The sequence below is a fragment of the Eptesicus fuscus genome, chromosome 23, assembly GCF_027574615.1.
Source record: "Eptesicus fuscus isolate TK198812 chromosome 23, DD_ASM_mEF_20220401, whole genome shotgun sequence".
Lineage (NCBI taxonomy): Eukaryota > Metazoa > Chordata > Mammalia > Chiroptera > Vespertilionidae > Eptesicus > Eptesicus fuscus.
Genome location: NC_072495.1, coordinates 16,754,184 through 16,777,377, shown reverse-complemented (window position 1 = coordinate 16,777,377; position 23,194 = coordinate 16,754,184). Strand labels below are relative to the sequence as shown.

Genomic DNA, 23,194 nt, shown 5'->3' with positions numbered 1-23,194 from the left:
CATGATGTTCCTGGCTTAAGCAGCTGCAGCCCTTGCTGGATGTAATTCCCTAAGTCTAAGGAATGTTTAAAAATATACTTCTGTTTTCTCCCAAGTGCGGGAACAAGAGAATGCCACAGGACAAGCAAAAGCTAAAAAGTATGTCCTCCGTTGATTTGTCTTGAAAGCCTTAACAATCAGATATCATCTAGGAACAACTAGCCAAGCCCCAGGCAAGGCTCAGCCGATCTTGTTTTGCTGGTGGGGAAACCAAGGCACAAATGACCTGGAGTGACATGGGTATGGGGAACAGACGCTCTCCCCTGCCCTGTGGGAGAACGGGCAGACCTGGGTGCGGAGTCACTGCCGTTTTTTTCAAGTTCATCTTCACAGCCATAGCATACCAAACTCACTCGATCTTTGAATTAGAGAGAGTTGGTGGCAAGTCGACGCCCACATGACCGGGAAGTTGATAATTCATCATTCAACACATATTTATGGAGCATCTGCAGTGTGTCAGGCCCTGGGCCAGGCATTGTCTTTAAGGACATGGCAAGACAGAAATGGCATCTAAAGTTCATAAGGAACATTTAGAAAAATCTACTTGTGTCCCAAAGAGAATAAAATTTTCGCCCAGCTGATGTGGCTCAGTAATTGAGGCTGGACCTATGAACCAGGAGGTCATGGTTCCATTCCCAGTCAGGGCATACGCCTGAGGGAAGGGCTCGATCCCCACTAGGGGGCGTGCAGGAAGCAGCCGGTCAATGATTCTCTCTCATCATTGATGTTTCTCTCTCTCTCTCTCTCCCTCTCCCTTCCTCTCTGAAATCAATACAAACATATTTTTAAAAAGAAGAAAATTTTCATTAATCAAATTTGATCAGGTTAATCACATTGATACTTGCAATATTTTAACTTGTCCATACTAGTGCTCCTTGTCCCAAGTGAAGTTTCAACCAGGGGGTTAGATGCATACCAGTAACTTCTGATAACACCTATATGATATTTATGACCGCCTCACAGAGACGTAACTTTCTGGGAGGTCTGTGGTGGCTCCTGGCTATCTCCCCAACCTGGCCATCTCCCCAACCCCATTCCTTGACATTTCGAGTTTCTGAGCTTCCGGCCTGGCTAGGTTAGAAAAGGGTGAGGACACATTGAGTTGGAGAACTGAAGGACTAAACCTCCTCGCTGCTGGAGTGGAAAGTGTTTACAGTTGAACCAGGGAGGACTCTTAGCGAAGAGGGGGCGGGTGGTATTAGCAGCAGTGTTTAGGCTAGCGGCTAGCACTGGGGAAGAGAGAAGGGACTTGTTCCGAGGAAGCTGCTTTTGAAAATTCCGAAGTACTCATACTAGAATTAAAACAAAGCCCAACATTTTCTTAAAGATAACATCAATGAGAGAAAATTCCTCAAAGCCACACTTGATTTGCCCAGTTCTTCTGCTAATGTATTCACAGTTGGGTAAGGCAGGGCTGGTTTCCGATCCTTTTCTTTGGGGCTCATCTGGATGTGTGAATGCACAATTCATTCATCAGCTGCTTCCCGGCTTTTCCCAGGATCAGAACTGCCTGTTCTTGTCATCTGGGGGCCAGCATTGTTTTCCTGTACCTCTTGGAAACACAGCTGGATGACAACAATCCTTCACAAATTAGGATTATTCCGTACACATATGTTCCCCCTGGTTCCTGAAGGAGGGGCATGATTTGCAGTTCGAACCGGAAGTTCAAGATTTATTTTCTATTCCTAGTTCCTTCCCCGCCAGCCTGCGAGTTAGAAGGCTTTAAGGAGATGAACCTGGGGTGTGTTAAAACTTACCAGAAGCAGGTGTGTTAAAACTTACCGGAGGCAGAGGTTGCAGCGACAGGCAAATTTGTGGGAGTTCAACGTATGCTTAGAAATCAGGCAACAACCCTTAGTAAAAATGGCTTTCTCTGGCGTTGCTCAGAAAAATTTATATTCCATCTCTTAGTGACTCAAGGAGAGATCTGAATGTCTGGCCCTAGCTGTCTCTATATAGGAGTAGATGTACGTACCTCTATATCTTCCGGTTAAGACCAAGGATCTCCATTTATGATAAGCAATGTACCAGGGGCAAATCATTAATTATTTGGGATCGCGTTGGCGTGTCCAAAGTGTCTGGCGTTCCCAAGTGGATGATGTCACAGATGATGGCTCCAGAAATTCACAGCCACAGAGACGCCCCATGGCCTCTTTGGTGGAGGTGGTAGAGTGGGGTTGGCAGTTTCCTTTGGCAGAGGAGAGCCAGTGAAAGGGGCAATGGGGACATAGCTAGGGACAGGACAGTAATTCCCCTTCGGCGTCAGCGCTGCTCTAAGTAAAATGAAGCTTATGGGAAGCCCAGGGCTGATTCTAGTTCGGGGGCCCTGTTCTGGACTCTCCCAATAAAACAGCAGCATGCGAGCCTCTGTCTTGGGGTGCCCAGGAGGCTGCCTTGGGCTTGAGGCTTATCAAGGGCAGGTGGGTCTTTTCTTGATTGCACTGGTGGGTTCTGAAAAACCTAAAACCAGTCCTGCTGCCTGGCTCACTAAGCAGTGGGAGTCCACTCTGCCCACAGCCCCGTGGGGACACCCGCTCGCGAGGCTCCCGCGCCTGCTCACACGCACGCCCTCCACCCGCATGCCTCACGTCCTGTGTGTCAGTCTTTGTGAATGAATGATGCACACGCACTTCCAAAACTATGCTGCCACCGGGAGGGGGCCGGAGCGGGTGACCAAGCCCTCAAGAATGCGTGGAGAATCAGGGGGACTTTCCCGAAGGTCGGGGAGACTCTGCACGCAGCCTGCTTCCCCGCGGCCCCGCGCCACCGTGCCCAAGGGCCCCCGGCCCGCCGGAGGCGCACCCAGCTCCACGCCTACTCCTGGGCGGCCTGACCCCGGGGTCCGGGGTGGCGGGGCGGGGCGCCGGCTGCCGGGAGCCCCGCCCACCTTCCTTTCACTTTGGGCGGCCGCTTGCGATTGGCTGCGGGTCCGGGCCCAGCCGCTGCCCGCCCCGCCCCGCGCCCCGCCCGCGCTCCCCCCTGCGGAGGTCCTGGGGGATGCGGTGGGAGGGGGGGGGCGCAGACCCGGCGCCCGGCTCCGCGCAGAGAGAAACGCCCTAAAGAGGAGGGAAGAGCGCGCGCGGGAGGGAGGACTGGCGAGCGGCTCCGGGGAGCGGCGACGAGCGGAGGCAGCCGGCGGCCGAGAGGAGGGAGCGGGCGCGGGCGCGGAGGGAGCGGCGCGGCGCGGGCGAGCCTGGGACCCGAGCGCGCGACTTTCCCCGCAAAGTGCCAACTTCGCCGGAGTGCCGGGCGCGCACCTCCTGGGGCGCGGTGGGGGGAAAGTCGGCGGGAATTTGAGACTCGAGGGAAGAAAACCGGATTGCCCCCGTCCCCTTTCTTCCCCCCGTGACGAATCCCCATTAAAAAAAAGCACACAGACAACAAGAATAACAGCAAACTTGCTATCACCCTGTCCGCCCTTCACTCCTGGCACCATGAAGGCGGCCGTCGATCTCAAGCCGACTCTCACCATCATCAAGACGGAAAAAGTGGATCTGGAGCTTTTCCCCTCCCCGGGTGAGTGGTGACTGCCCAGACGCGCCCCCCAGCTCTGGGTCCGGGTCTCCTCCACGTCTCCCCCCCACGCGCCTCGACATTCCCTTCCAGGCTGTGCGTTGGTGCCTGAGCGGGCGATGCTGGTGGCAGCTGGAGAGAGGCAGGGAAGAGGACTGTTGGTGGCCCGAGACCCTGGTTTGGGGGTGGTATTTATTTTCACAGCTGTGTTTTTGTGAAGAGTGGGAAAAAGCTTTATAGAATGTCCGGCACCCCCATTCCCGCTTCTGTATTTTTTTTCCAAATGAGCAAGAACCCTCTTGGCTTTTTCCCCCTTCACGTTTGGGGAATGGACACCCGCAGAGGACATCATTCCCCTGACTCTCCATCCCCCAGAAATGGACCTGGGTGGAGGGCCCTGGGCAATCAGAGGGGGAAAGGTGTCTAACTGGCTGGCCCCTCCAGGGCTGGTTCACATGTCTTGCTCCCCTGTCACCGGTCCCTTAGCTTTCTAGCCCCTCTTTTTCTGGCTGAAGGACAAGGAGGTGGGAGGAGAGTTGAAATGGGCATTTTAATTTCGGGAAACACGCTGATGCTTTTCATGCAGATTACTCACTTTGGCCATTTTTTTTTTTTTTTCTTCTCATCTGCCCTCTGGGACTACAGATGCCTTAGCAGAGGGCAAACATCATCCCAACACCCCACTTTGGGTCTTTGGTTAGTTAGTGGGTGGCGGTGGCCTCCTCTTTGATTTGAGGGACTTGAAGAAGAAAGGGGTGGGGAAGAAATTTCATTTTGCCTTAGGCACAGTTTTTTTTTTTGGTGCTGAGCAGTTTCACGGAGTCTGGCACTCCATTATTCGTGGAATAAATGCCGTTTAGGAAGAAAAAGATGATTGCTTTTAGGATAAGGCACTGCCAGCTCTCCTTTGAGATTGGTGATTTGGGAGGGGAAGTTAGAAAGATACCGGGAAAAGGCGCTACTTTCTGGAAAAATCATGCACGGCAGTCGTGTGTAAAGTGTGCCTCAGCTTCTCCATTCGTTTAGCTGCTGCTCCCTGCGGCTTACCCTTCACCGCCTCTGCCAGAAGAATTAGTTGTGCATTTTAACTCTTTCTGAATCTGCTCGCACTTTCAACACAAGCCACGCCTATGTTTTGTCACTTGGAGGGTCCTTCAGCGATGTCAGTGAAGACGGGGCGCGTCCCCTCCTCCCAGACCCCCTAAACACTCAGCCCCAGTTTGGATCACGGAGAAGTGCGCAGAGAAGGCTGGAGATTCTGTGTCCTCAGGAGGAGGGCGATGGGTGGCGAGAGCCATGCTGAGATCCACTAGAAGCAGAGACCTCTCAGGCACTGAGCGCTACAAATTCAAAACTCACGTCCCTATGACAGTTGCCTTTGGGGGGGTCCGAAGGAACCCGGAATAAGTTTTGTTAGTCACAGCTGGTTCCAACCATAGAGGCGAGAGGCGAAAGGGTCGTGTCCTGCAGAGACATACATGCAGCTAGTAGGTCTTTTCCTTTAGAGTGGCTTGTTGATCCGCGTGTCCACGGAGTGGGTCGTGTGGGGAATATGGTGTGGCTATGTCAGTTCACACACCTACCGTGGAGCCCAGGGGCTGGGAAGGAAAAAAAAAAAAAAAGTCCCTGGCAACCCAAGTTTTAGATCATAGTAAACAGCTGGAGCAACTTTTAAGTAATTAAATGTTAAATTTTAGACAGGTTAAGTATATTATGCTGTTATGTGGGCTATGGATAAACACAAACCCTGGGTACATAACTTCCCTTCGTTTCTCCATCTGCAAAATGGGTAGAATAAGGCCTCATGTTACAGTCACATCCATTCAAATAAACGTCTTTATAGGCCCCTCTTTATTTTTTTCTTTAAAAAAAAAAAGGTTAACAAACCAAGTAAGCAACCTTCAGTACAACAAATTTCAGCTGGTCAAAAGGGTTGGGCAGTTGTCTGCCATTCACTGTAACGAGGCTTGATTTCTGGAACTATCTTGGGGAAAATAAAGGGAGACACTTGGAAATACATAGATAGAGGATCATAACCAAGTTTTAGTGAGTTTAGTTCTGGGTGTTTAGAAACATGCGTGAACATTATACCCATACCCCACAGAGGGGGGAGGGAGAGAGAGGCACAGAGAAGGTGAGTCTCTCACCTGGGAGTATCTAGTGAGCTCTCGGCTGAAGTACATCGAATCCCTGCTTCTAACTTCCGCGTCCACTGCCTTCAGCAATACTGCAAGTTACCTTTGCAAAGCCCAGCAAAGAACCTTCAGTTGCGACTCAAACGTGCAGGTGCAAGGATGGAAAACACGCCGGCCTGGCCGCCTGCTTTGTTGTGGGAGGAGAAGACCCTGGCTGAGCGGGGGGGGGGGGGGGATTTGCCTTGCCCACCAGACCGTACAAGACATGTGTTTAAAGTTTAACTTCTCGCAGCGTGGCTTTGTGTCCACAGCTGTGACTTAAATATTTGTCAGAATGAGCCTGCGGGTTGTTTAGTTTCTTAGGTGTGGAGACAACCAGTTTGGGATCTTATCTGGTTTAAATAGTTAAACCAGGTCCCCCCCCCCCCCCCCCCACCCCGTCCCCCACTCCCATGGGAGAGCCAGAGGCAGGCAGTAGGGAGGCGGGAGATTGGGGAGAGGGGGAGGGACAGGAGTCCTGGATTGTTTGCCTGTGTTTGTGAATAGGACTTGATCAGGAACCTTGATTCTAGATGGAGACCTCCCAGCATTTTTGACAGCTTTCGGGCCCGAATTGACATGTCTGTACTTCGAAATGACATTGGAATTGCATTTTCCTTCGGCGTGGGAAGATAGGCCATGTTGGTGGCAATGTGCGATGGCAGGGTTCTCAGATCTTAAATGGGCTAAAACGAACAAAGCTATTGAGTGTCCATGGAGTTCCCTCCCGGTGGGGACCTGGCTGGGGACGGGGTGGAGGCTGGGTGCCAAAGCAAATACATTCCCAAGCTGCTTCAGTTTTTGTCTCCTTCCCACTCCACCTTCTTGGTGAGGTGAGTGTAATGCCCAGAGAAGAGCAAGAGTCTTAATTCTGGATGTGTGCTGCTTTACAGGAGTAAAAGATTCCCCCCCTCGGGCCCGAGCAGAGGATGTCCATCGTTGGGGACCTTAGAGATAGGAAGATGCTTTGTCCCTCTCCCCGTCTCTCTCATCAGTCTGTGTATCTTCATCAGTGTAGACAAGTAGGAGGCATAGTTGCCAGGCTACCAGAATCCCTTGTTCATTGTACTTCAAGACACCCCCCCTGCCCACGGACCACCCCATTAGTGACTAAGGACCCCAGCAGCTCAGAGCTGGGGCTCTGGAGCCAACCTCTCTGAGTTGGAATCCCAGCTCTGCCACTTCCTAGCTGTGTGACTTTGGGCAAAATGACTTAATCTCTCTGTGCTCCAGCTCCTGCATCTATGAGTGTAGTCATTGTCCCGCCTCATGGGTTGACATGAGAATTAAACCTATGAATGCGTGCAACCTCTTAAAACAGTGCCTGACCCATAGTACATTCTCTCGAACAGTTAACTAGAAAACAAGTCAACAAAAAAAAAAGTGACCCTGATTGGGGTAGAATTTTCAGGGGCCCCTTGAAATGTTTGATGGGGGCTCCCGCTGTATTCTGTACCTCTTTAGGTATGAGAAGAGTGCAGTTAAAGAGAACGCCTTCTCCCGCTTAGTGGAGATCTCCAGAGAGCACACACGGAGATGGGTAACTTTCAGAGGATCGCGAGGTCTCGCCTGTCAGAGCTAAAGGCACAGGGGTCCGTTAGTTACTTTGGGTGATGGGCTTTGTCAACGCTGCCTCAGATCCAAACAGCCAACCAAGACTAGAGGCCACCAGGCCATTTGCAGGGCGGATGGAAAAGTAGGGTATTTCAGTTATGCAGGCTTGGGAAATGCATCGTGTCCAGTTATTATAAAGTATCTCACATTTTTATTTATTTATTTGGTTGGCAGAGCTTGCATTCCTGGCATTTTTGGTTGGTTTGTATTGCTGGGTGTTTTTTTGTTGTTGTTGTTGTGTGTTTTTTTTTTGGTCTGTGCAACTTTTTTTTTCTTTCTTAAAGAGACCAGGCCACCCTGTAGGAGATCACCTCCCTCTAGGAGACAAACCAGCCCAGGTCAACCTCCCAGAGCCAGATTGCTCTGACCTCCATCGGACTCTGTGCAAACCCAGAGCCCGTTAGTGCAGCTCAGGGCTTTTCAACAAAGCCAGGCTCCCATTTCCAAGAGCGCAGGTTAACTACAGAGGCTCAGCGGCCGCACAGTGGGATGCCTCTCAGGTTTGCAGAAGGAATGGCCCGAGGTGGTGGCATTCCATGAGTTTGCTTCGAAGGGAGATTCTTGCATTCACTCCTATAGGGGTCTTCCTGATACAGGTGGAGCCTGCATCATGTACTTGTCCTGATAACATACAGTTGCTCTTTTACATTCTGGGCTGGGGGAGGTCTTATTTTATCTCCTTTTCAGAGGAGGAAAATGATATACAGAGAGGTGCATAATTCGCCCAAGGCCGCACCGTTAGAAAACTGCAAACTGACCAGCTGTTGCACGCATTTTATGCCTAAAAATGAAAACACCGTGTTATTCTTAGAAACTGTGGAAATTAGAAGAGGGCCCTAGCCGGTTTGGCTCAGTGGATAGAGCGGAGGCCTGAGGACTGAAGGGTCCCGGGTTCAATTCCGGCCAAGGGCATATGCCCGGGTTGCAGACTCGATTCCTGGTGTGGGGTATGTAGGAGGCAGCTGATCAATGATTCTCTCTCATTGATGTTTCTCTCTCTCTCTCTCTCTCTCTCTCTCTCTCTCTCCTTTCCTCTCTGAAATCAATAAAAATATTTTAAATAAATAAAGAGGGGGCGATGAGAAGGCAGTGATGGTTGGTGCTTTGGGGGTTTAAGAGGTGCAGGGGTCCCAGCCACCCTGCATGACTCCGCTGAGCCTGGGGAAAGAGCCTGTCCAGGCACCGTCTCCAGACCTGGCAGTCAGCTGGGCTGTTTCAGGAAGATGCTGGAAGGGTCCAGCAATGTTTGCCTCCGATCAGCAAGCAGAGACCCAGGGGCTCTTGTCTTCCCAGTGTGTTCACTCTCGCACAGGTGGGGAGGTGGTTATGTTCACTTCCAAGGTCGCTTCCTTCCCGCGGCTCCTGACTCGGCTTGTTCCACCTCTTTCATCACGGACGCTGCCCTTCCTGGCATCTCACTTACACGCTGGGTGGTGAGAGACAGACCAGCAATGAGTTCACTTTCTTTACATGGGTTTAGGTGAATTCTCCTGCTTGCAAAGAGGCCGGAGGTACCTACCTTTGCTCTCTGCACAGCAAGAAGTGTATGTGTGTGTGTGTGTGTGTGTTTTGGCCTAAAATTTAACATTTTCAAGCCCATTGCATGGGCCAGGGCACACTGTTTGCAGTTATTCCGGCCCAAGAGGGAAAGTGAGCCCCAGGATTCTACCTGCAGCCCCGCCCGCCCTCCGCAGCCCATGGCTCCTTGTCTGAGCCTGAGGAGTGGGCTCCTCTCCCCCTGCCCGACGGGGAGCGTTTTCTCCAAATCACCAGCATCCTCAGGCCCATGCGGTCATCACAGAGGAATTTGTGTGTTCACAACGCAGTCGCCGTGTTTTTATCTGGCTGCCCCAGAACGAGATGCTGGCCCCATTTCTCTGCTTAGACACACTCTCGGATGGGATGTGACTCTCTGTTCACCACATTCTAGGTCTCTTCTTTGCTCCTCGCTGCTAAGCTTTTCTTAACTCAGGGTTAGGAATGCCAAGACAAGGCCCACATCTCTCCTCTCTACTTGGCATGCGTCTAGAACTACTTTTTTTTTGCAGCTGGGTTAAAGATCCTTTTTTTTTTTTTTCCTCACCCTGTCAGTAGATGTTTTTCAAATTGCATAAACAGACTCTTCCTCCCTGGCTCCCTTTCGGAAGCCCCGTGTCTGTCCGTGTCACCTTTTTTAATGTAATCGGGCAGTTTATAGACTCCACGCAGACACAGAAAGAAATCGGTCTGTAGCGTAGGTTGCAAGAGATCCAGTGTCCCTGGCAGGGAGCCATGCTTACAGACACACTCAAAATATTGTTGTTCGGGCCATACATATTTATTGATTATTTGGCCAAGTTCATTCTGTTTTCCAGGTGCTTCCCCGGGGTCTCCTGCTTGGGTGCCAGCCTTTCCCCGGACCCTTGAAAAGTGGCTTCTTACTGCCCCATCAACTTCTTTCCGTTCTTTTCTGTAGCGTTTAGTTCTTTCTCTGAAAATGGAAAACTATTGACCAGATCATGCTTTAAGACCCAGAGTAGCAGGGGGAAGTTTCAGGCTATTGGGTTTCGGGTCTTGATGGTGTATAGATTGGGAGGGCATATAATTTACTATCTAAACCTGGACGCTTCTGACAGTGTAGTGGGCGCTGTTACTGATTGCCCCGGAACAATAGACATGAACTGGAGTTCTCCCAGCAAACGAGAGTCAGCTACTTAGACACGGAATTGGAATGATAATATTCTTTTTAACATCTACTCTGAGTTGTTAATCTTAGGGGTTAGACCATCCGAAGTAAGCCGAAGGGACCAGATGAAGAGTTTGAGGCAATCTAAAGTGCAGTGTGGTTTTCTCCCCAAGCACGGGTTATATTTTTAAATGTTTTTGACGCATAATGTAATATTTCTCAGCGCCTGAGAAACAGCTAACAATCAACCTCAAACAAGTTCATTTCAAGCATCTGAAACCTCCTGGTAGCTTTGGGTCGTGATGCTAAGCTGTTCACTTTGGCTTTGCAAGGTTCTGCAGAGGCCCTGTAAACTTTCTGCTTGGAGGAAGAGAGAGAAGGAGGAAGCGAGGGAGGGAGGGAAGGAGAGAGAGAGAGAGAGAACTTCTGAGTAGCGGGGGATGTCATCATTACACAAGTGAAGACAATTAAAACTGTTGTTTCGTTTTAATGTTTAGCCAAAATGAGAAGTTCTACTGTTGGGATCAAATGGGGCAAAAAAAAAAAAAAAAAAAAAGAGTTTTTATACCATTAAAGTGGGTAACACTAAAAAGTAAAAGCAAGCCCTCAATTCTTTAGGGAGGGAGGGAGGGAACGGTGGATTCAGTTGCAACATCCCTTTTGGCTAAAGGAGAAAGGAAGAGGAATGATAAGAAAAAAGTACGAAAGTATAAACAAACTGACGCAACAACAAAAGGCACTAATGAGAAAAGGAACGAAGGAATGTAAGTGATGTTTCCTAGACTTTTGGAAAAGTCCTCCTATGGGCCAAGCATTGCCCTCGGTCGGGTTTGCAGTCTCCGGCGACCAGATCGGTCAGCGTGGCTGCCACTCTTTGTGTCATCATTTCTGAGTACCTGTCACCCCTCCCGGGTGTGTGGCTGGTCAGGAGAACTCAGGCCAACTAGTCGCGGTGTTCCAGGTGCTTCCATGGCTAGAGGTGCAGGAGACCACTGTTGGAACGTATGGAAGTATGTGGGTGTCAGTACGTGGGCCCCTTCTTCCAACAGTGCTAGGCTGGAATGAGTTCATGGGTCGGCTCCAGGGAGAACAGGGGTATTTCAGTAGCATTTGAAGGAGGCCTTAGAACAGGGCTGGGACGGTTTTAGGTTTTAGACGTAGAAGACAGCGTGGGAAGAATGCCGAAAGTTTGGAGAGTGAGAGAAAGGCTTACATAAATATGAAGAAAAATATTGATTGTAGGAAGGAAAGAGAGGAGGAAGTGTGTGAGGCAAGACGTATGTGAGAGCATCTGGAATCCCAGGATGAATTTTGCCTTTGAAAGAAGGGAGATATTTCAGGACAGAGTAGTGTTATTGAAGAGCCTTGGAGAGAGGTGATTTTTTTTTTTTTTTTTTTTGTAGCATTACTTTACTTCACCCTCAAACTGTCAGTTGTTAAAACCTCTACATCAGCTTATCAGGCTAAGTGTTAAACCTCAGAGATGATGACGGAATCAATCAGGTACATATTTTCAAGATACAAATGGAAAATAAAGAAACTAGGTCAGGCCAGGGCATTCCTAAGTCTGCTAAGTGTAGGTACCTGGGTTGTGAGGTATTTAGGAACGCCTGCTCCCAATTGATGAGATTTTTTGTGTGCAATTACAGTTTTGTGCTAGGGTCACTCATGAGTTATCTATCATGTACGTTTCAAGTCAGAGTGTGCTGTTGAGTCTGATTCTAAAATTCCCTTCAGAAAATGCCTCACAGGAGATTTTTCAGCAGAATTCCCATGTGAGGACTTCAATACTTCTAGTGTTCCTACATTTTTCCCCATCTGGTTGATATTCTTTGCCTAAGATTTAAGTTCATTCTATACAGTACGCATACGTTGTCTTCTATCCTCGAATAGCAATGAAAGGCCTGGAGTGTCATGAGGATTCATGAGTGATAAGGGGAGACCCGTCAGCCATGTATGAATAAATACCGAGTATGGAATAAATAGGATGACCACTCCGGGGGAGCCTGCCACTGCCTGGAGGCCTTGATTCTAGCCCTGGCTTCGCAACTGTTTATCCCTGTGACCTTGGACCTCATGGTCTTCCTGAGTCAAAGAAATGAACTGGGGATGATGGCCTATGAGGTTGCTCTGAACACTGACATTTTGTGACTCTCACATTGAAAATAATCAGGGCCTCCAGAGAGCAGGGACTGTCATCCAAGCGGTTGGCAGAATAACCTGCCTTCTCCCCCAAATGGTGCTCATCCCCCAATTCTGTTAATCACGCTTCCATCACCTGGGGGGAATTTTGAGTGTAGCTGTGAAGGCTGCCTTTCTCGGAAAGCGACGTTAGGCATTGGCAGTGGCCCTGCTTACAGTGACAGAAACCCCGGCGCATTGTCTGGGGGTGACCCTGGACCCGGGGTCAGACCTTCCTCTTGGTCGCCCTCCATGAAGCAGCTTCCTTTCTCCATAGGCCTCTGCTACGGTTGCAGCGGAAGGCCGCTCCAGCGCGGGCTCTGATCTGGAGGAAGGAGGGGGAGGTTGGGGGTCCGGGAGGCGAGGCAGCCAGGCCCAGCTGCATCCTCAGGGCTGGGCCTGTGGTCTGCGCAGGGAGCTTGTTTCATCGAGTGCCCTGCTCTGTACATGAACCGTCCCTCCTGGTTTTGCTGGAGGCCACCTCGTGCCTCTTCCTGACATCCCCACGGAGTCAGGCCCCTGCCTCCTGTCTGTCGGAGGGGAGGGCCCGGCCCCCCCGGTTTCTGGCATCTTAGGGAATGGTGTCTGGACCCACGTTGCCCGAAGAGCCTGGGCAGACAGGCTACCCCTGCCTTGGGCTCCCTCACCTTCTGTCCGTCTGCCCGGGAAGCTACACATGTGTGTTGGGGGGCGGTAAGCTTTGTAAAGGCTGCTTTTGCAGCAGTGGGAGAGCCTCATCGCGCACACGCAGGCGTTATCTGAGCATCATTTTCTTGCTGTTATGTCTACATTTTGAGAAAGGCCCATCACAGTTACTCTTTTTCTCTCAGAAGCAGAGACCTAAGATCAGCATGCCGATTTTAGGAGAAAAACAAGGAACATTGCCCTTGATAATAGGGTAGAGTTTATCTACGGGTACCTCTGTAGGCTCACCTCATATCCACTCCTCTTTAGCTTTGTGTTTTGTTTCTTTCCGATTAACGATTGGGTGCTATCTTATGAATGTGTTAACGTATTAAATTTGCCAAGAACCTTACTCTTTTATCCTCACATTCCCATTTCACAGATGAGGAAACTGAGAGGTCTAACACCTTGCCCAAGGTCACACAGCTGGATGCTTGTTGAATTTGGGCAAACGCTCAGGTCTGTGGGTGCTGATGGTGTACCAGCTCACTTAGTGCTTGGCTAGAATTGGCAGCCTCGTGCAGCCTGACACGTGACTGTGCCATATTCGAGCCCCCCGGTGATCCTTGGAGTTGTCAACAGTTCACAGACAGGGGAACTGCAGAGCAGCCAGGCTGCCGCTTTTCCGAGGTTACGTGGTACATGGCAGAGCGAGACCGGGAAGCTGGATTTCTCTACCTGCCCCTGACATTTCCATTCTGCCACCCCATTTTAAATATTCCTTTGACTTGATGAGCACATGGTGCATTTACCTTAATAATAGTAATACTAATAATTACAACGACAATAAACATTAGCTTGAGATCAGAACTGTCAACCACACATCCTTTCCTGTTTTGCGAGAGACAGATTTCCCTGTGTATTTTATATGCAGTCGGTCCCACGCACACTCGTTGAGCTCTGAGTGGGCTGTGACACAGGATGAAGAAAATTTGCTGCGTTCTCCATGATGCCAAGGCCCTGGCCAGCCTTTCAGCAAGATGGCAAGTTAGTTCCTTCTCAAGAAGTGAAAAAAACATGGCTGACTTCATGGGCTGCTCAGATAGGCAACTTCCCCCTGGTGTAAGTTGCCCTTGGACTTTGAGAAACGCATTCGTTTTTAATCTAACGCGTTTTGAAAAGAATTTCTGATCCCACCTCTGCTTTCTTTTTTCTTCTTCTTCTTTTTAATTACATTTTATTGATTTTTTTACAGAGAGGAAGGGAGAGGGATAGATAGATAGAAACATCGATGAGAGAGAAACATCGATCAGCTGCCTCCTGCACACCCCCTATTGGGGATGTGCCCGCAACCAAGGTACATGCCCTTGACCGGAATCGAACCCGGGACCCTTCAGTGCGCAGGCCGACGCTCTATCCACTGAGCCAAACCGGTTAGAGCCCACCTCTGCTTTCTCATGTTGAAATATATGCACATGGTCTTCCGTGCCTCAGTTTACTCTTTTTAGCAAACGAGGTCCACTTTAATGACAGGGAGGACCTTCAGCTAACTGGAGGAGCAGATCAGGAGAAAGAAAAACACCCCAAAACCTTTGAATCTCACACTGCATGTTATGGAAAAGAAGCATATACGAATTAATGACATCTTAGATGCCTGAATTCCGCCCCCCCCCCCCCCCCCCCCCCCGCCCTTGTTAGTTTCTATTTGGTGTAGGGGCGTTTGCTATGGCACCAGGTGCCTACACAGAGTTTAGTAAAGTTCTATTAGATTACCCCTCGAATACAATGTGTCGCTTCTTGCCATAACTTAAGCCCTCTCCCTCCTTGTTTGGCTTCATTCTGGAAGCCAGAGCAGCCCAAGGCCAAACCCCAGGTGGTTACATTGAGCAGGATCCTGTAGGCCCGTTACTGCTTCCGTGGGAGGGAGTGTGATGCTAAGTAGCCAGCAGCGCCCTTGCAAAGGGCCTCTGGATTATTGGGGAACAGGAGGTGGGATCGGGAAGCAGAGGTGGGTTCGGTTCGTCTGATTGCAGCAACAATGCAGATCATAGCGTTAAGTGTGCATGTTTGTGTATGGGCACTAACGTGGATGCCAGGAACATGTAGGCTTGTAAAGCACATCTTAGTGTGTCTCCTCACACGGGTATGCAGGCCTCTGGCTCATGCCCCCCACCTTCCCGCCGCCCCCTCCCCCACTTGGGAATAGTTTGAACATTTTCTGGACTGACAGCCAGGCAGGTCCACCTATAGGGGGCCACCCTTTTCCCTTTCAGTGCCTGGGTGAGAATCAGGACACCTGAGTCTGCTTCTGCTCTGAGCTGGCCGGTGAGAGCCGCCTTCCCGAATCACCTCTGTGTTCCTCTGGGAAAAGGGCGCTCCCCGTGAGTGAGCTGCCTTTCTGGGGAGACAGTGGGGGGAGTTCACGTGTTCACGTGGAGAAAGCGCTCTGGAGTCGCTGGCGATGCCAGGAGTGTTATTGGATTAGCGAGAGCTGTGATGCAGAGTGGTGATTCTGAGCACATATGGACTCTCTGAGGGTGAGTCACGTGTGTGTGTGTGTGTGTGTGTGTGTGTGTGTGTACAGGAAATGCATCCTTGATTTCACAGAAGATCAAGAGTTCAATCTCACACCTTTCTAGCCTCTTAATGGAAACCAAAATGCTCTTCAAAACTGCTGGCGCTTGCTTTTGGTCTGTGTATACGTCTGTGTTCAGTTGGGGGGAGAGAGAACAGGGAAACATAAGGGCACCTACTGTGTGCCGGGCAGTGAGCAAGGTGTTTCACACAAACAATCGAATTCTTCAAACAACCCTGGAAAGATAAAGAGATTGGATCTTGGAAAATCTCTTCTAATTTTCCCAATCAGAGAGCTTTCAGGTCACAGATTGGAACTTCGATCTTTCCAATTACAAAGCCCCACAAACTCAGAATCTGTTCCTAGAGGAAATTTGCCAGTATTCTCATCTGAGGCTTTGATTCTTGGAACATTCTTCCGCGCGGAGTGCCTTTTAGGCTACTCATGAGGTGAGGATAGGGCAGAAAACATTCAGGATATCTATAAATATCGACCATTGGGATGTGTAATAGAGAGAGAGCAAAAAAAAAAAAAAAGTTCACCTAATGTCTACTTTGCAGTTCCAGTTTCAAAATGGACAAATGAAAAGTGGCTAACTAAATTTACTGAACTTGTGCACAGAATGGGCACGCGTTGGCCCCCATTGTCCAGATTGGGAAACTGAGGAATGAAGTAAGAGCTGCCACCGGGGCTTGAGAATTCCCCAAGCCTGAGGGGCGAGTCTAGGCCTTGAGGCCACTTGAGGCCATAGGAATGTTTGCAGAAAAGTAAATACACACGGAATGATTCCGTACCGACAGGGTGCACCTGGAGTTCACCTCTGATTGGAGACTTTTTAAAAAATAGACTTACATGCATTTTATTTCTTTCTGGATTTCCGAAGGCTTCTCGGAGGAGCTCCCTGGCTGTCTCAGGCCCTGACCCATACTGTCCTGTGATGGATGGGCTGAGGGGGGACCTTTGGAATTCCAGACTGGCTGCATTGTCTCAGAGGATGTTGGGTGCTGGGTGAACCAAACAGGGACTTCATTTGTGAAATGAGATTGAGCCCCAGCAGCTTGGTCTGGCTTCCCAGGGTCTGATCAGCTGTGTGGTGCGCAGGCTCCTGCAGACGGCCAGGGAAGAGCGGAGATGCGTCCTGCCTGTCCCCCACTGCCTGGCTTTGTACGGAGAGAATAGTTTCAGCGTTTTTATGGGCCGACCCATGCCAAGGAATTGATGTTTGAATTTCGAAAAGGCTGGGGCAAGACACATAGGAGGCTCCTCCGATACAAACCAGCCACGAGTCTACTTGCCAGTCTTCTCACAATCCCTCTGCTAAGGGACCCTAAAGTGCAACTGACCTCTTCCAGGAATCGGTACTTGGTTCTTACATTCACCTGGGGCATTTGTTTATGCCACACGTTTCTTACCCTAATCTTAGAATTTAGGTAAGAGGGGGCCTCGAAGTCCGAGGGAAGGGATTTGCATCGGGGCTGCTCCCTGGGAAGTAATCGTTGTCCCTGAATCGCACAGCCTCTCATTCATTATTTTGGTTACAAGGCATTCCTCAGTGCAGGCACCCCGGTGCCCTGGCTCAAACGCAGTTCTGGAGGGGAGAGCCCTGGGTTTGGAGTCCTGCTTGCTGATTTGTCCGCACGTAAAGCATTCAACGCCCTGAAGCTTTCCTTTTTCTGATCCTTTTGTAAATGAAGAGCTTGGCAGGGCTCTTGTCAGGCTTCGAGAGAATTCCTGTAAAATACTCTTGCCCCCGCCACAGGGCACGGTATTTTTATCATTATCTTGCGGGCACCGTATTTTGTACAAACGTTCAGCTGACGGGGCTGTTATTACTTCGGTGGTTGTTAAAACTGTGGTTACTGTTAACCTGGTTACAGAAAATTTTCCACTTGACACCCCCGTAACCAAGTGGGCCAGAGCAGGCCCTGTGGCCAGGTCACCATGGCTTCCTCTCACGCACCCTTAGCAGCCCCGAGCGAGAGGGCCGGTCTCACCCCCAGCTCGCGAGCATCCCTGGCCGCGCGGGGACCGGGCCTTTTACTGGAATCGTCCTTATCTGGACGTGGTGGCCTAACTGCTCTCCTCTGCGCCCTGGAGTCCTTTCCTTCCTGGGAGTGACTTGGGCATCTGAGCTTCGGGAGGAAAACTCCGGGGATGAATCCAGCAAGCCAGGACTGGAACTGGGTCCTCCCTACTGTCCCTTCCTGAGCCAGGCTGCCTTCCACGGCCAGGCCAGTGCATCCGTTTGGACCGTCCTTTCTTTCTTCTTCCCCCTCCCCGCCCCCTGTCCCTCCTGGGCCCCAGCCAAGGCCCCTGAGACCCTCCCAGCCCCAGCAGACTTTCCCTGAAGTGCTCTGGGGCGGAAGGCGTCCGCAGGAACCCGGGTCCCGCTGGAGGATGCCCGTTGCCCGTCGCAGGGGTTGATTTACAGCCAGAATCTGGCACCTCGAAAAGGGGATCCTGTGTCTTTAAACAGCTGTGCGCCAATGTGTGTAAATGTGCTGGCTAATCCGGTGACTAATTCAGTATATTATAAAGCAGGAGTGAGCTGGCTGCCAAGGCAGGGCTGAATCCCAACTGGAGTGAGTGGTGTGTAAGGGAGGCTCAGAGAAAGGCGCTCTTGAATGCTGCCATACCACCCGTCTCTGGAAGGGCCTCGAACTTTCGTCTGTGTGTTCCCCGAACCGGAGTCAGCACTTGCCTTCCCTGTTCCCCTCTCCTCCATCTTTCCTGCTCTCTCCAGCCCCTTCCCCCTCCCCCCTCTTCCCTCCCCCCTTCCTCAGGTCAGTGTATTTCCCCATGTGAGGGTGGAGCCCGCTCCCTCTGAGTCAGGGCCAGGGAGCCAATGGGAACTGCTCTGGGGCATTCCAGGGGACAAAACTCATAACCCCTCTTGGGAAAGAATTTTCCAAAAGATCCCTTTGGTCACAGCACCAGTGGTGACTGCACCTTTCCCGGCTCACGTCCAGGGAGCCTGGCCGCGTGTGTGTTAGCCAGGAGCCCTGTCCTACCTGCCTTTCCTTTGTCTCCCCCCAAGGGTTGGGCACGGAACCTCCAGAGAGAGCCAGGTCTGATGGGGACTTTGTTCTAAAAAACGCAGTGTCACTGTGAGTGAGTGCTGGGCCAGCCTGCGTGGGGGACACCTGTGGGAGAGGGGTGTTGGAGGTATCCTGCTCGTCTCCTACAATCTGTGCCCCCCTCATCCCCACATCCGCGATCCCAGAAGTGGGAGAGGCCAGGTGTCTGCCTCGGGAAATGGACCGGCCTTTCCCACCAGGCTTCCCTGGCTGGTGACCCCTGACCCCTCCTCTCCTTCCCCCTGGACACTCAGGTCACCAGCAGGCTCCTTCCCACCCCCTTTCCTACAGAGCCCGGCGCACACTCTTCTCCATTCCATTCAGAGTCTCTTGTCTTAGCAGCAGCAGGTGCGAGCCTGTGGCTCTTGTCTGGCCTTCGTTTCCGGCTGGAAGGCAACTCCAAGTGCAGGGTCCCTGTCTCCCAGGCACCGACCTATTCGCACGGCTCGGCCCGTGGCACCTGGCTCAAGTTTCACCATTTTCAGGTGTATAATCCGGTGGTTTTAGCCCATTCTCAGAACTGTGCAGCCATCACTGATATCGAACTCCAGTACATTTGAACCTTTCCAAAGAGACCCCATACTCACCAGCAGTCAGTAGCTCATTTTGAGGAAAGGAATCCCTGTGGGTGAGGCTGCGGAGCAGGGGGCGTGTGTTTCCTGACAGAGCCCCAGCATTGGGCCTGGGGGAGCTCCCTGCATCGCCCCAGTCTCTATGGACCGTTTCCATCCCCCTCCCTCACCCACCCGCTCAGCTTTATTCTGGCGGCTCACTGGGTTAGGGGCCGCTGGGCAGTGAGCTCCTGTAAGTCTGGGCGGAGATAATGAGCGCCTTCCCCAGCTGCAAGCACCGTATTCAGTCCGGAGCTGGAGGCTGTGGCGGCTGCAATTTCCTAATGGCTTCCTGACAGGCAGAGCCATTTACCGGGAGGATGAGGGCTGCGCATGCCAGGCTCTCTCTTTCCCACCTGAGGCAGGCTGGCAGGCGCAAAGTGGCTTCTGCTCCCGCCTCCTTTGGCATCCAGCACTTTTTCTCTGCTCGCCACCCATGGGCCTGTCAGCCCATTGATCTGGGCATTGGTTCTCAGCCTCTGGGGTTTGCTGCTGGGGGAGGCACCTGACGCTGTCCGCTCTGGGCCAGCGTGGGTCAGGCCCTGCGCCACAGTGGGCTTGTGAGATGACCCCAATCGAGGTGTTGGGGGGCCATGAGCAGAAGGCCATTCTGAAAGGAGAGAAACAAATCTGCAGAGGCCAAAGGAGCTCACAGCTAAATGCATCTTTCCTAGAACCCTTAGCTCCCTGGCCTCTAAATGCATTTGCACGTAGACCTGGAGCTGGTTGGGTAGCTTCGGGACATGGCCTTTTGGAGTTGCACCTATGGCCTCATTAATTAGATATGCCAAGTTCAATGTACAGGCCGATGCCACAGATTTCAAATTCTGGCTTTGGTGGGGTTTGCGGGATCCCCTCGACCCTGTCACTGTGTCTTCGTTCCCCTACCTGCAGCACAGCGGGGACTGGGGTGGAAGTTATAGAACCTTTGAATGCTATGATGGTGATCTGCTCTCCTCGCCATCAGTGCGTTTTAGACGAAGGTCAATAATTGATCACTGGCATGTACTGCCGCCTTCACTCTTCCTGGATGGGTAGGAGAGCACCTCACATTTCAGAGCCCCTCACATTTGTACAGACGGGTGTCCTGCAACTGACGATGGCTGGCTTTACCACCCGTGGTATTCCACGGGCATCTCTGCTCAAAAGGAAGGTCTACCGTAGAGCCTGATCATTGTTACCGAAAACTGGTAACCTGGGGTGGCGACAGGTGGCATCCGGGGGCTGAAAATTTCTGTCGTGTTTGCTCGATCTTAGGATGGGTCGTTTCTCTGTGGTTCTTATGAACTTGGGGAGGCGCAGAGTTTGTCCAGAATGAAGATCCAGGAGCTTGATAGCAGTGATGATACGTGTAAGTAAACACGGTGGCGTAGAGAAAAACAGCAGACCGGGCGGCAAGAAGGTCTAGAATGAGTAACCATGTGGCCCAGGGCAAGTTGGTGTCACCCCCTTGAGCCTATGTTCTCTGTTGGTCAAAGGAAGGGTTTGAACGAGGTGATGTCTGAGTCCCTTGGGGGGAGGGTGTGGGACCAGTGGCAGAGCTGGCTCCTCCCCCTGTCCCCAGGGAACCTACTCTTCATTCATCCTAGTAGCCAGCGGGGAGCACACCCCTCCAAGAAGTCCAAGTTTCATAGAAAATTCTGTGAATTCCTCTTCCTGCTTTGGCCCTGGAGAGAGCATCGTGCATTCTCTGGCCACGGTGAGGGTAGCTCAGAGGAGCAGAGACCAGTGTGACAGGGAGATAGTCTGATGCTCAAAGCCACAAAAATGGGCAAAGCTGAAGAGATGTAGGGGCCAAAATGACAGATTGGGTAGGTCCAGACAAACTTGGGAGTCGCCGCCAATGATAGGTTTAGGGGTAAACTTAATGGTTCAGGGAGAATACCCATAATCCCTTTGTGGCCATCTCTCTGGATCCTAAGTACCTCCTTAGCAGCTCAGGAAACGTGAGCTGGGACTCTGAAACTATTACCTAAATCCCTTAAAGCAACAGGATTCCTGACTCCTCATTACCGGACATGAGTTTGGATTTCCTGTACGGAACGGAGTGGGGCCTTTATTTCATGAGTTACTGAGCACCCAGAGCCTGATGCCGTGAAGTCCAGCTGCTCCCTGTTAGGGCAGGGCCATTGCTTTGTGGTGCATTGAGCTGGTGTGCAGGCGCTTTTGAAGGCTGTGATAGGTGCCGAGACGGGCTGACTCATGAACTTGCCAAACACTCTGGGTGGGAAGATTTGCATCTTTGACGTCAGCCTGGCTTCAGGGTGGCAGTGTGTGTCTCTGCCTTCTCCCTGCTCCTGCCATGTGGCTCCCACGTGGCTCTCTTGACTTACACTGGGGTGATTCAGCAGGGCCCTTGGGAAGGGAGAGTTTAGCCTGTTGGAAGCGGTGGGGGGAGGGGGGGAGGAGTCAAGGAAGCGACATCCCGGGAGGTGGGCCGAGCACCCACTTAACCTTCATAGTTTAGTGTAGTTTAGGCAATCGGGAGCTTTTAGTCTCCACCATCTGCTTAGCACAGAAGAGGCATAGGCGTGTCTGCTTGTGGCGGCCTTGTCCATTTACCTCACTTATGCTGGTGGTTCAGGTGTATTAGACCACCCTACAGAGGTGAGCCCTCAACATCTGACTCCTTGGGAAGTCAGTGAGAGAGTGTGGGGTGTGGAAGGAACACAACGCATCACTCTTAACCATTCCTTGGGTGCACCGGCCCCAGCCGTGTCCAGCCCACGCCTGCTCTGCGCTTCAGCTTTAAACGATAAAACATTGACGTGCCTGCCTCCAGGTCCCTCTGAATGTGGCGCCATTCCCCGCGTAGTGTCATTGAAACATAACCTACGCTATCTACATGGAAAGGAAGACAGCGATCATGTGTAGGTTTCTCTCTGCCTACGTAGTGTTGCTTTTCCAGGAGCAGGGAGGGAAGTTGGTGCCAGGAACTTGGAGGCAGCAGCGGGAACTGAAGTTACTCTTCAGGGGACGTCTGTATTAAGCCCCGAGTTTCTTGCCTTTGGGGGGTTCCTGCTTTGCACTTCAGGGGGGGGGGCAGTGGGACGGAATCCAGGGGTGCATTTGTGGCTCTATCGGTTGCCCAGTACTGTTGAGGGTTGTTGGTGGACACTCACAAGAAGGCAGGAGGGCCTGCAGCAGATGACTGCCTGGAGGGCACACTCCTGTGTCCCCACGCCGGCTCCTTTTCAGTTTGGTGTCTGTCAGGCTTGTGTGGCCACTGGTGGCCCTGTTCAGTGAGGATTAAGAATATAAGTAGCACAGTCAGGAGGGGTTAAAATGGTCCCTCCAAAGTTATGCAGGAACTGTCCAAAGGGGCTGAAATAAAGGGGAGACAGGTCTTCCCCGAGACACGAGGCACACAGTTGTGCATTTCAGCTCTCGGCCTCTATGATACTCCAACGAAGTGGGGAGGAGGAACTTGCCCATGGGAAAGCTCTTCCGTCGTGCCCTACACATGTGTGATCAGTGGCCCTGTGAGGCCTGCTGTTCCCGGGACCACAGAGTTGACCTCCATCTACTGCTTAGCCCCCTGACATCCCCTCCTTCCTCTGACCGCTGTGCAGAAAGGTCTTCACTGCTTTGGGCTGGGCTGAGCAGTGGTTACTGTGCTGACCTCCCGTCCTCAGAGTGGCTGCATGTTAGCAGCAGCCCAGCTAACGACTTGGCTGAAGAGATCCTGTAGACTCAGAAGCAACCATGTGAGAAAGAGGGAGCCTATTCCTAAGCAGGCCACGTTCTTGGTGACCTCATCTTCCTCCCAGCTCGAGTCCAGTTGGAGCTGTGTGTACAGGGCAGACTTCCAGTTCCTCCTGTCTGGGACCCACAGTGGCAGATATAAATAGACCAAGACTTCGTCTGCAGCCATTGTTCTCTCAGCGCCCATTGTTTCTGGAAGCAGAGTGGCTATAGCAGTTGAGTGTTAGGCATGCTCTCTCTCTCTCTCCCCTCCCTCTGTACCTCCCTCACACACACACACACTGTGCAGAGATCTGAATCCCAGCTCTGCTGTTCTCCTCAGCTGCCTTGTGAGAAACTTGAGGGAAGAACAGGTTCCACGACGGGTAGACCAGCTGGCTCGAGTGAAGCTTCTGCCCAAGTCTTTCCGTGATGTA

At 51.5% G+C, this 23,194-nt stretch overlaps 1 protein-coding gene across 3 annotated transcripts in view; it reads left to right on the top strand.

Annotated features, from left to right (window-relative positions):
• The first annotated feature begins 3,092 nt into the window (after window positions 1-3,092).
• Window positions 3,093-23,194, top strand: part of ETS1 (ETS proto-oncogene 1, transcription factor) — a 66,935-nt gene continuing 46,833 nt past the window's right edge. For all 3 annotated transcript variants that reach the window (XM_028146922.2, XM_008142552.3, XM_054712459.1), the window contains exon 1: window positions 3,093-3,555. In XM_028146922.2, the coding sequence (XP_028002723.1) occupies window positions 3,474-3,555 (82 nt within the window). In that variant the 5' untranslated portion in view covers window positions 3,093-3,473. The remainder of the gene's footprint in view (window positions 3,556-23,194) is intronic.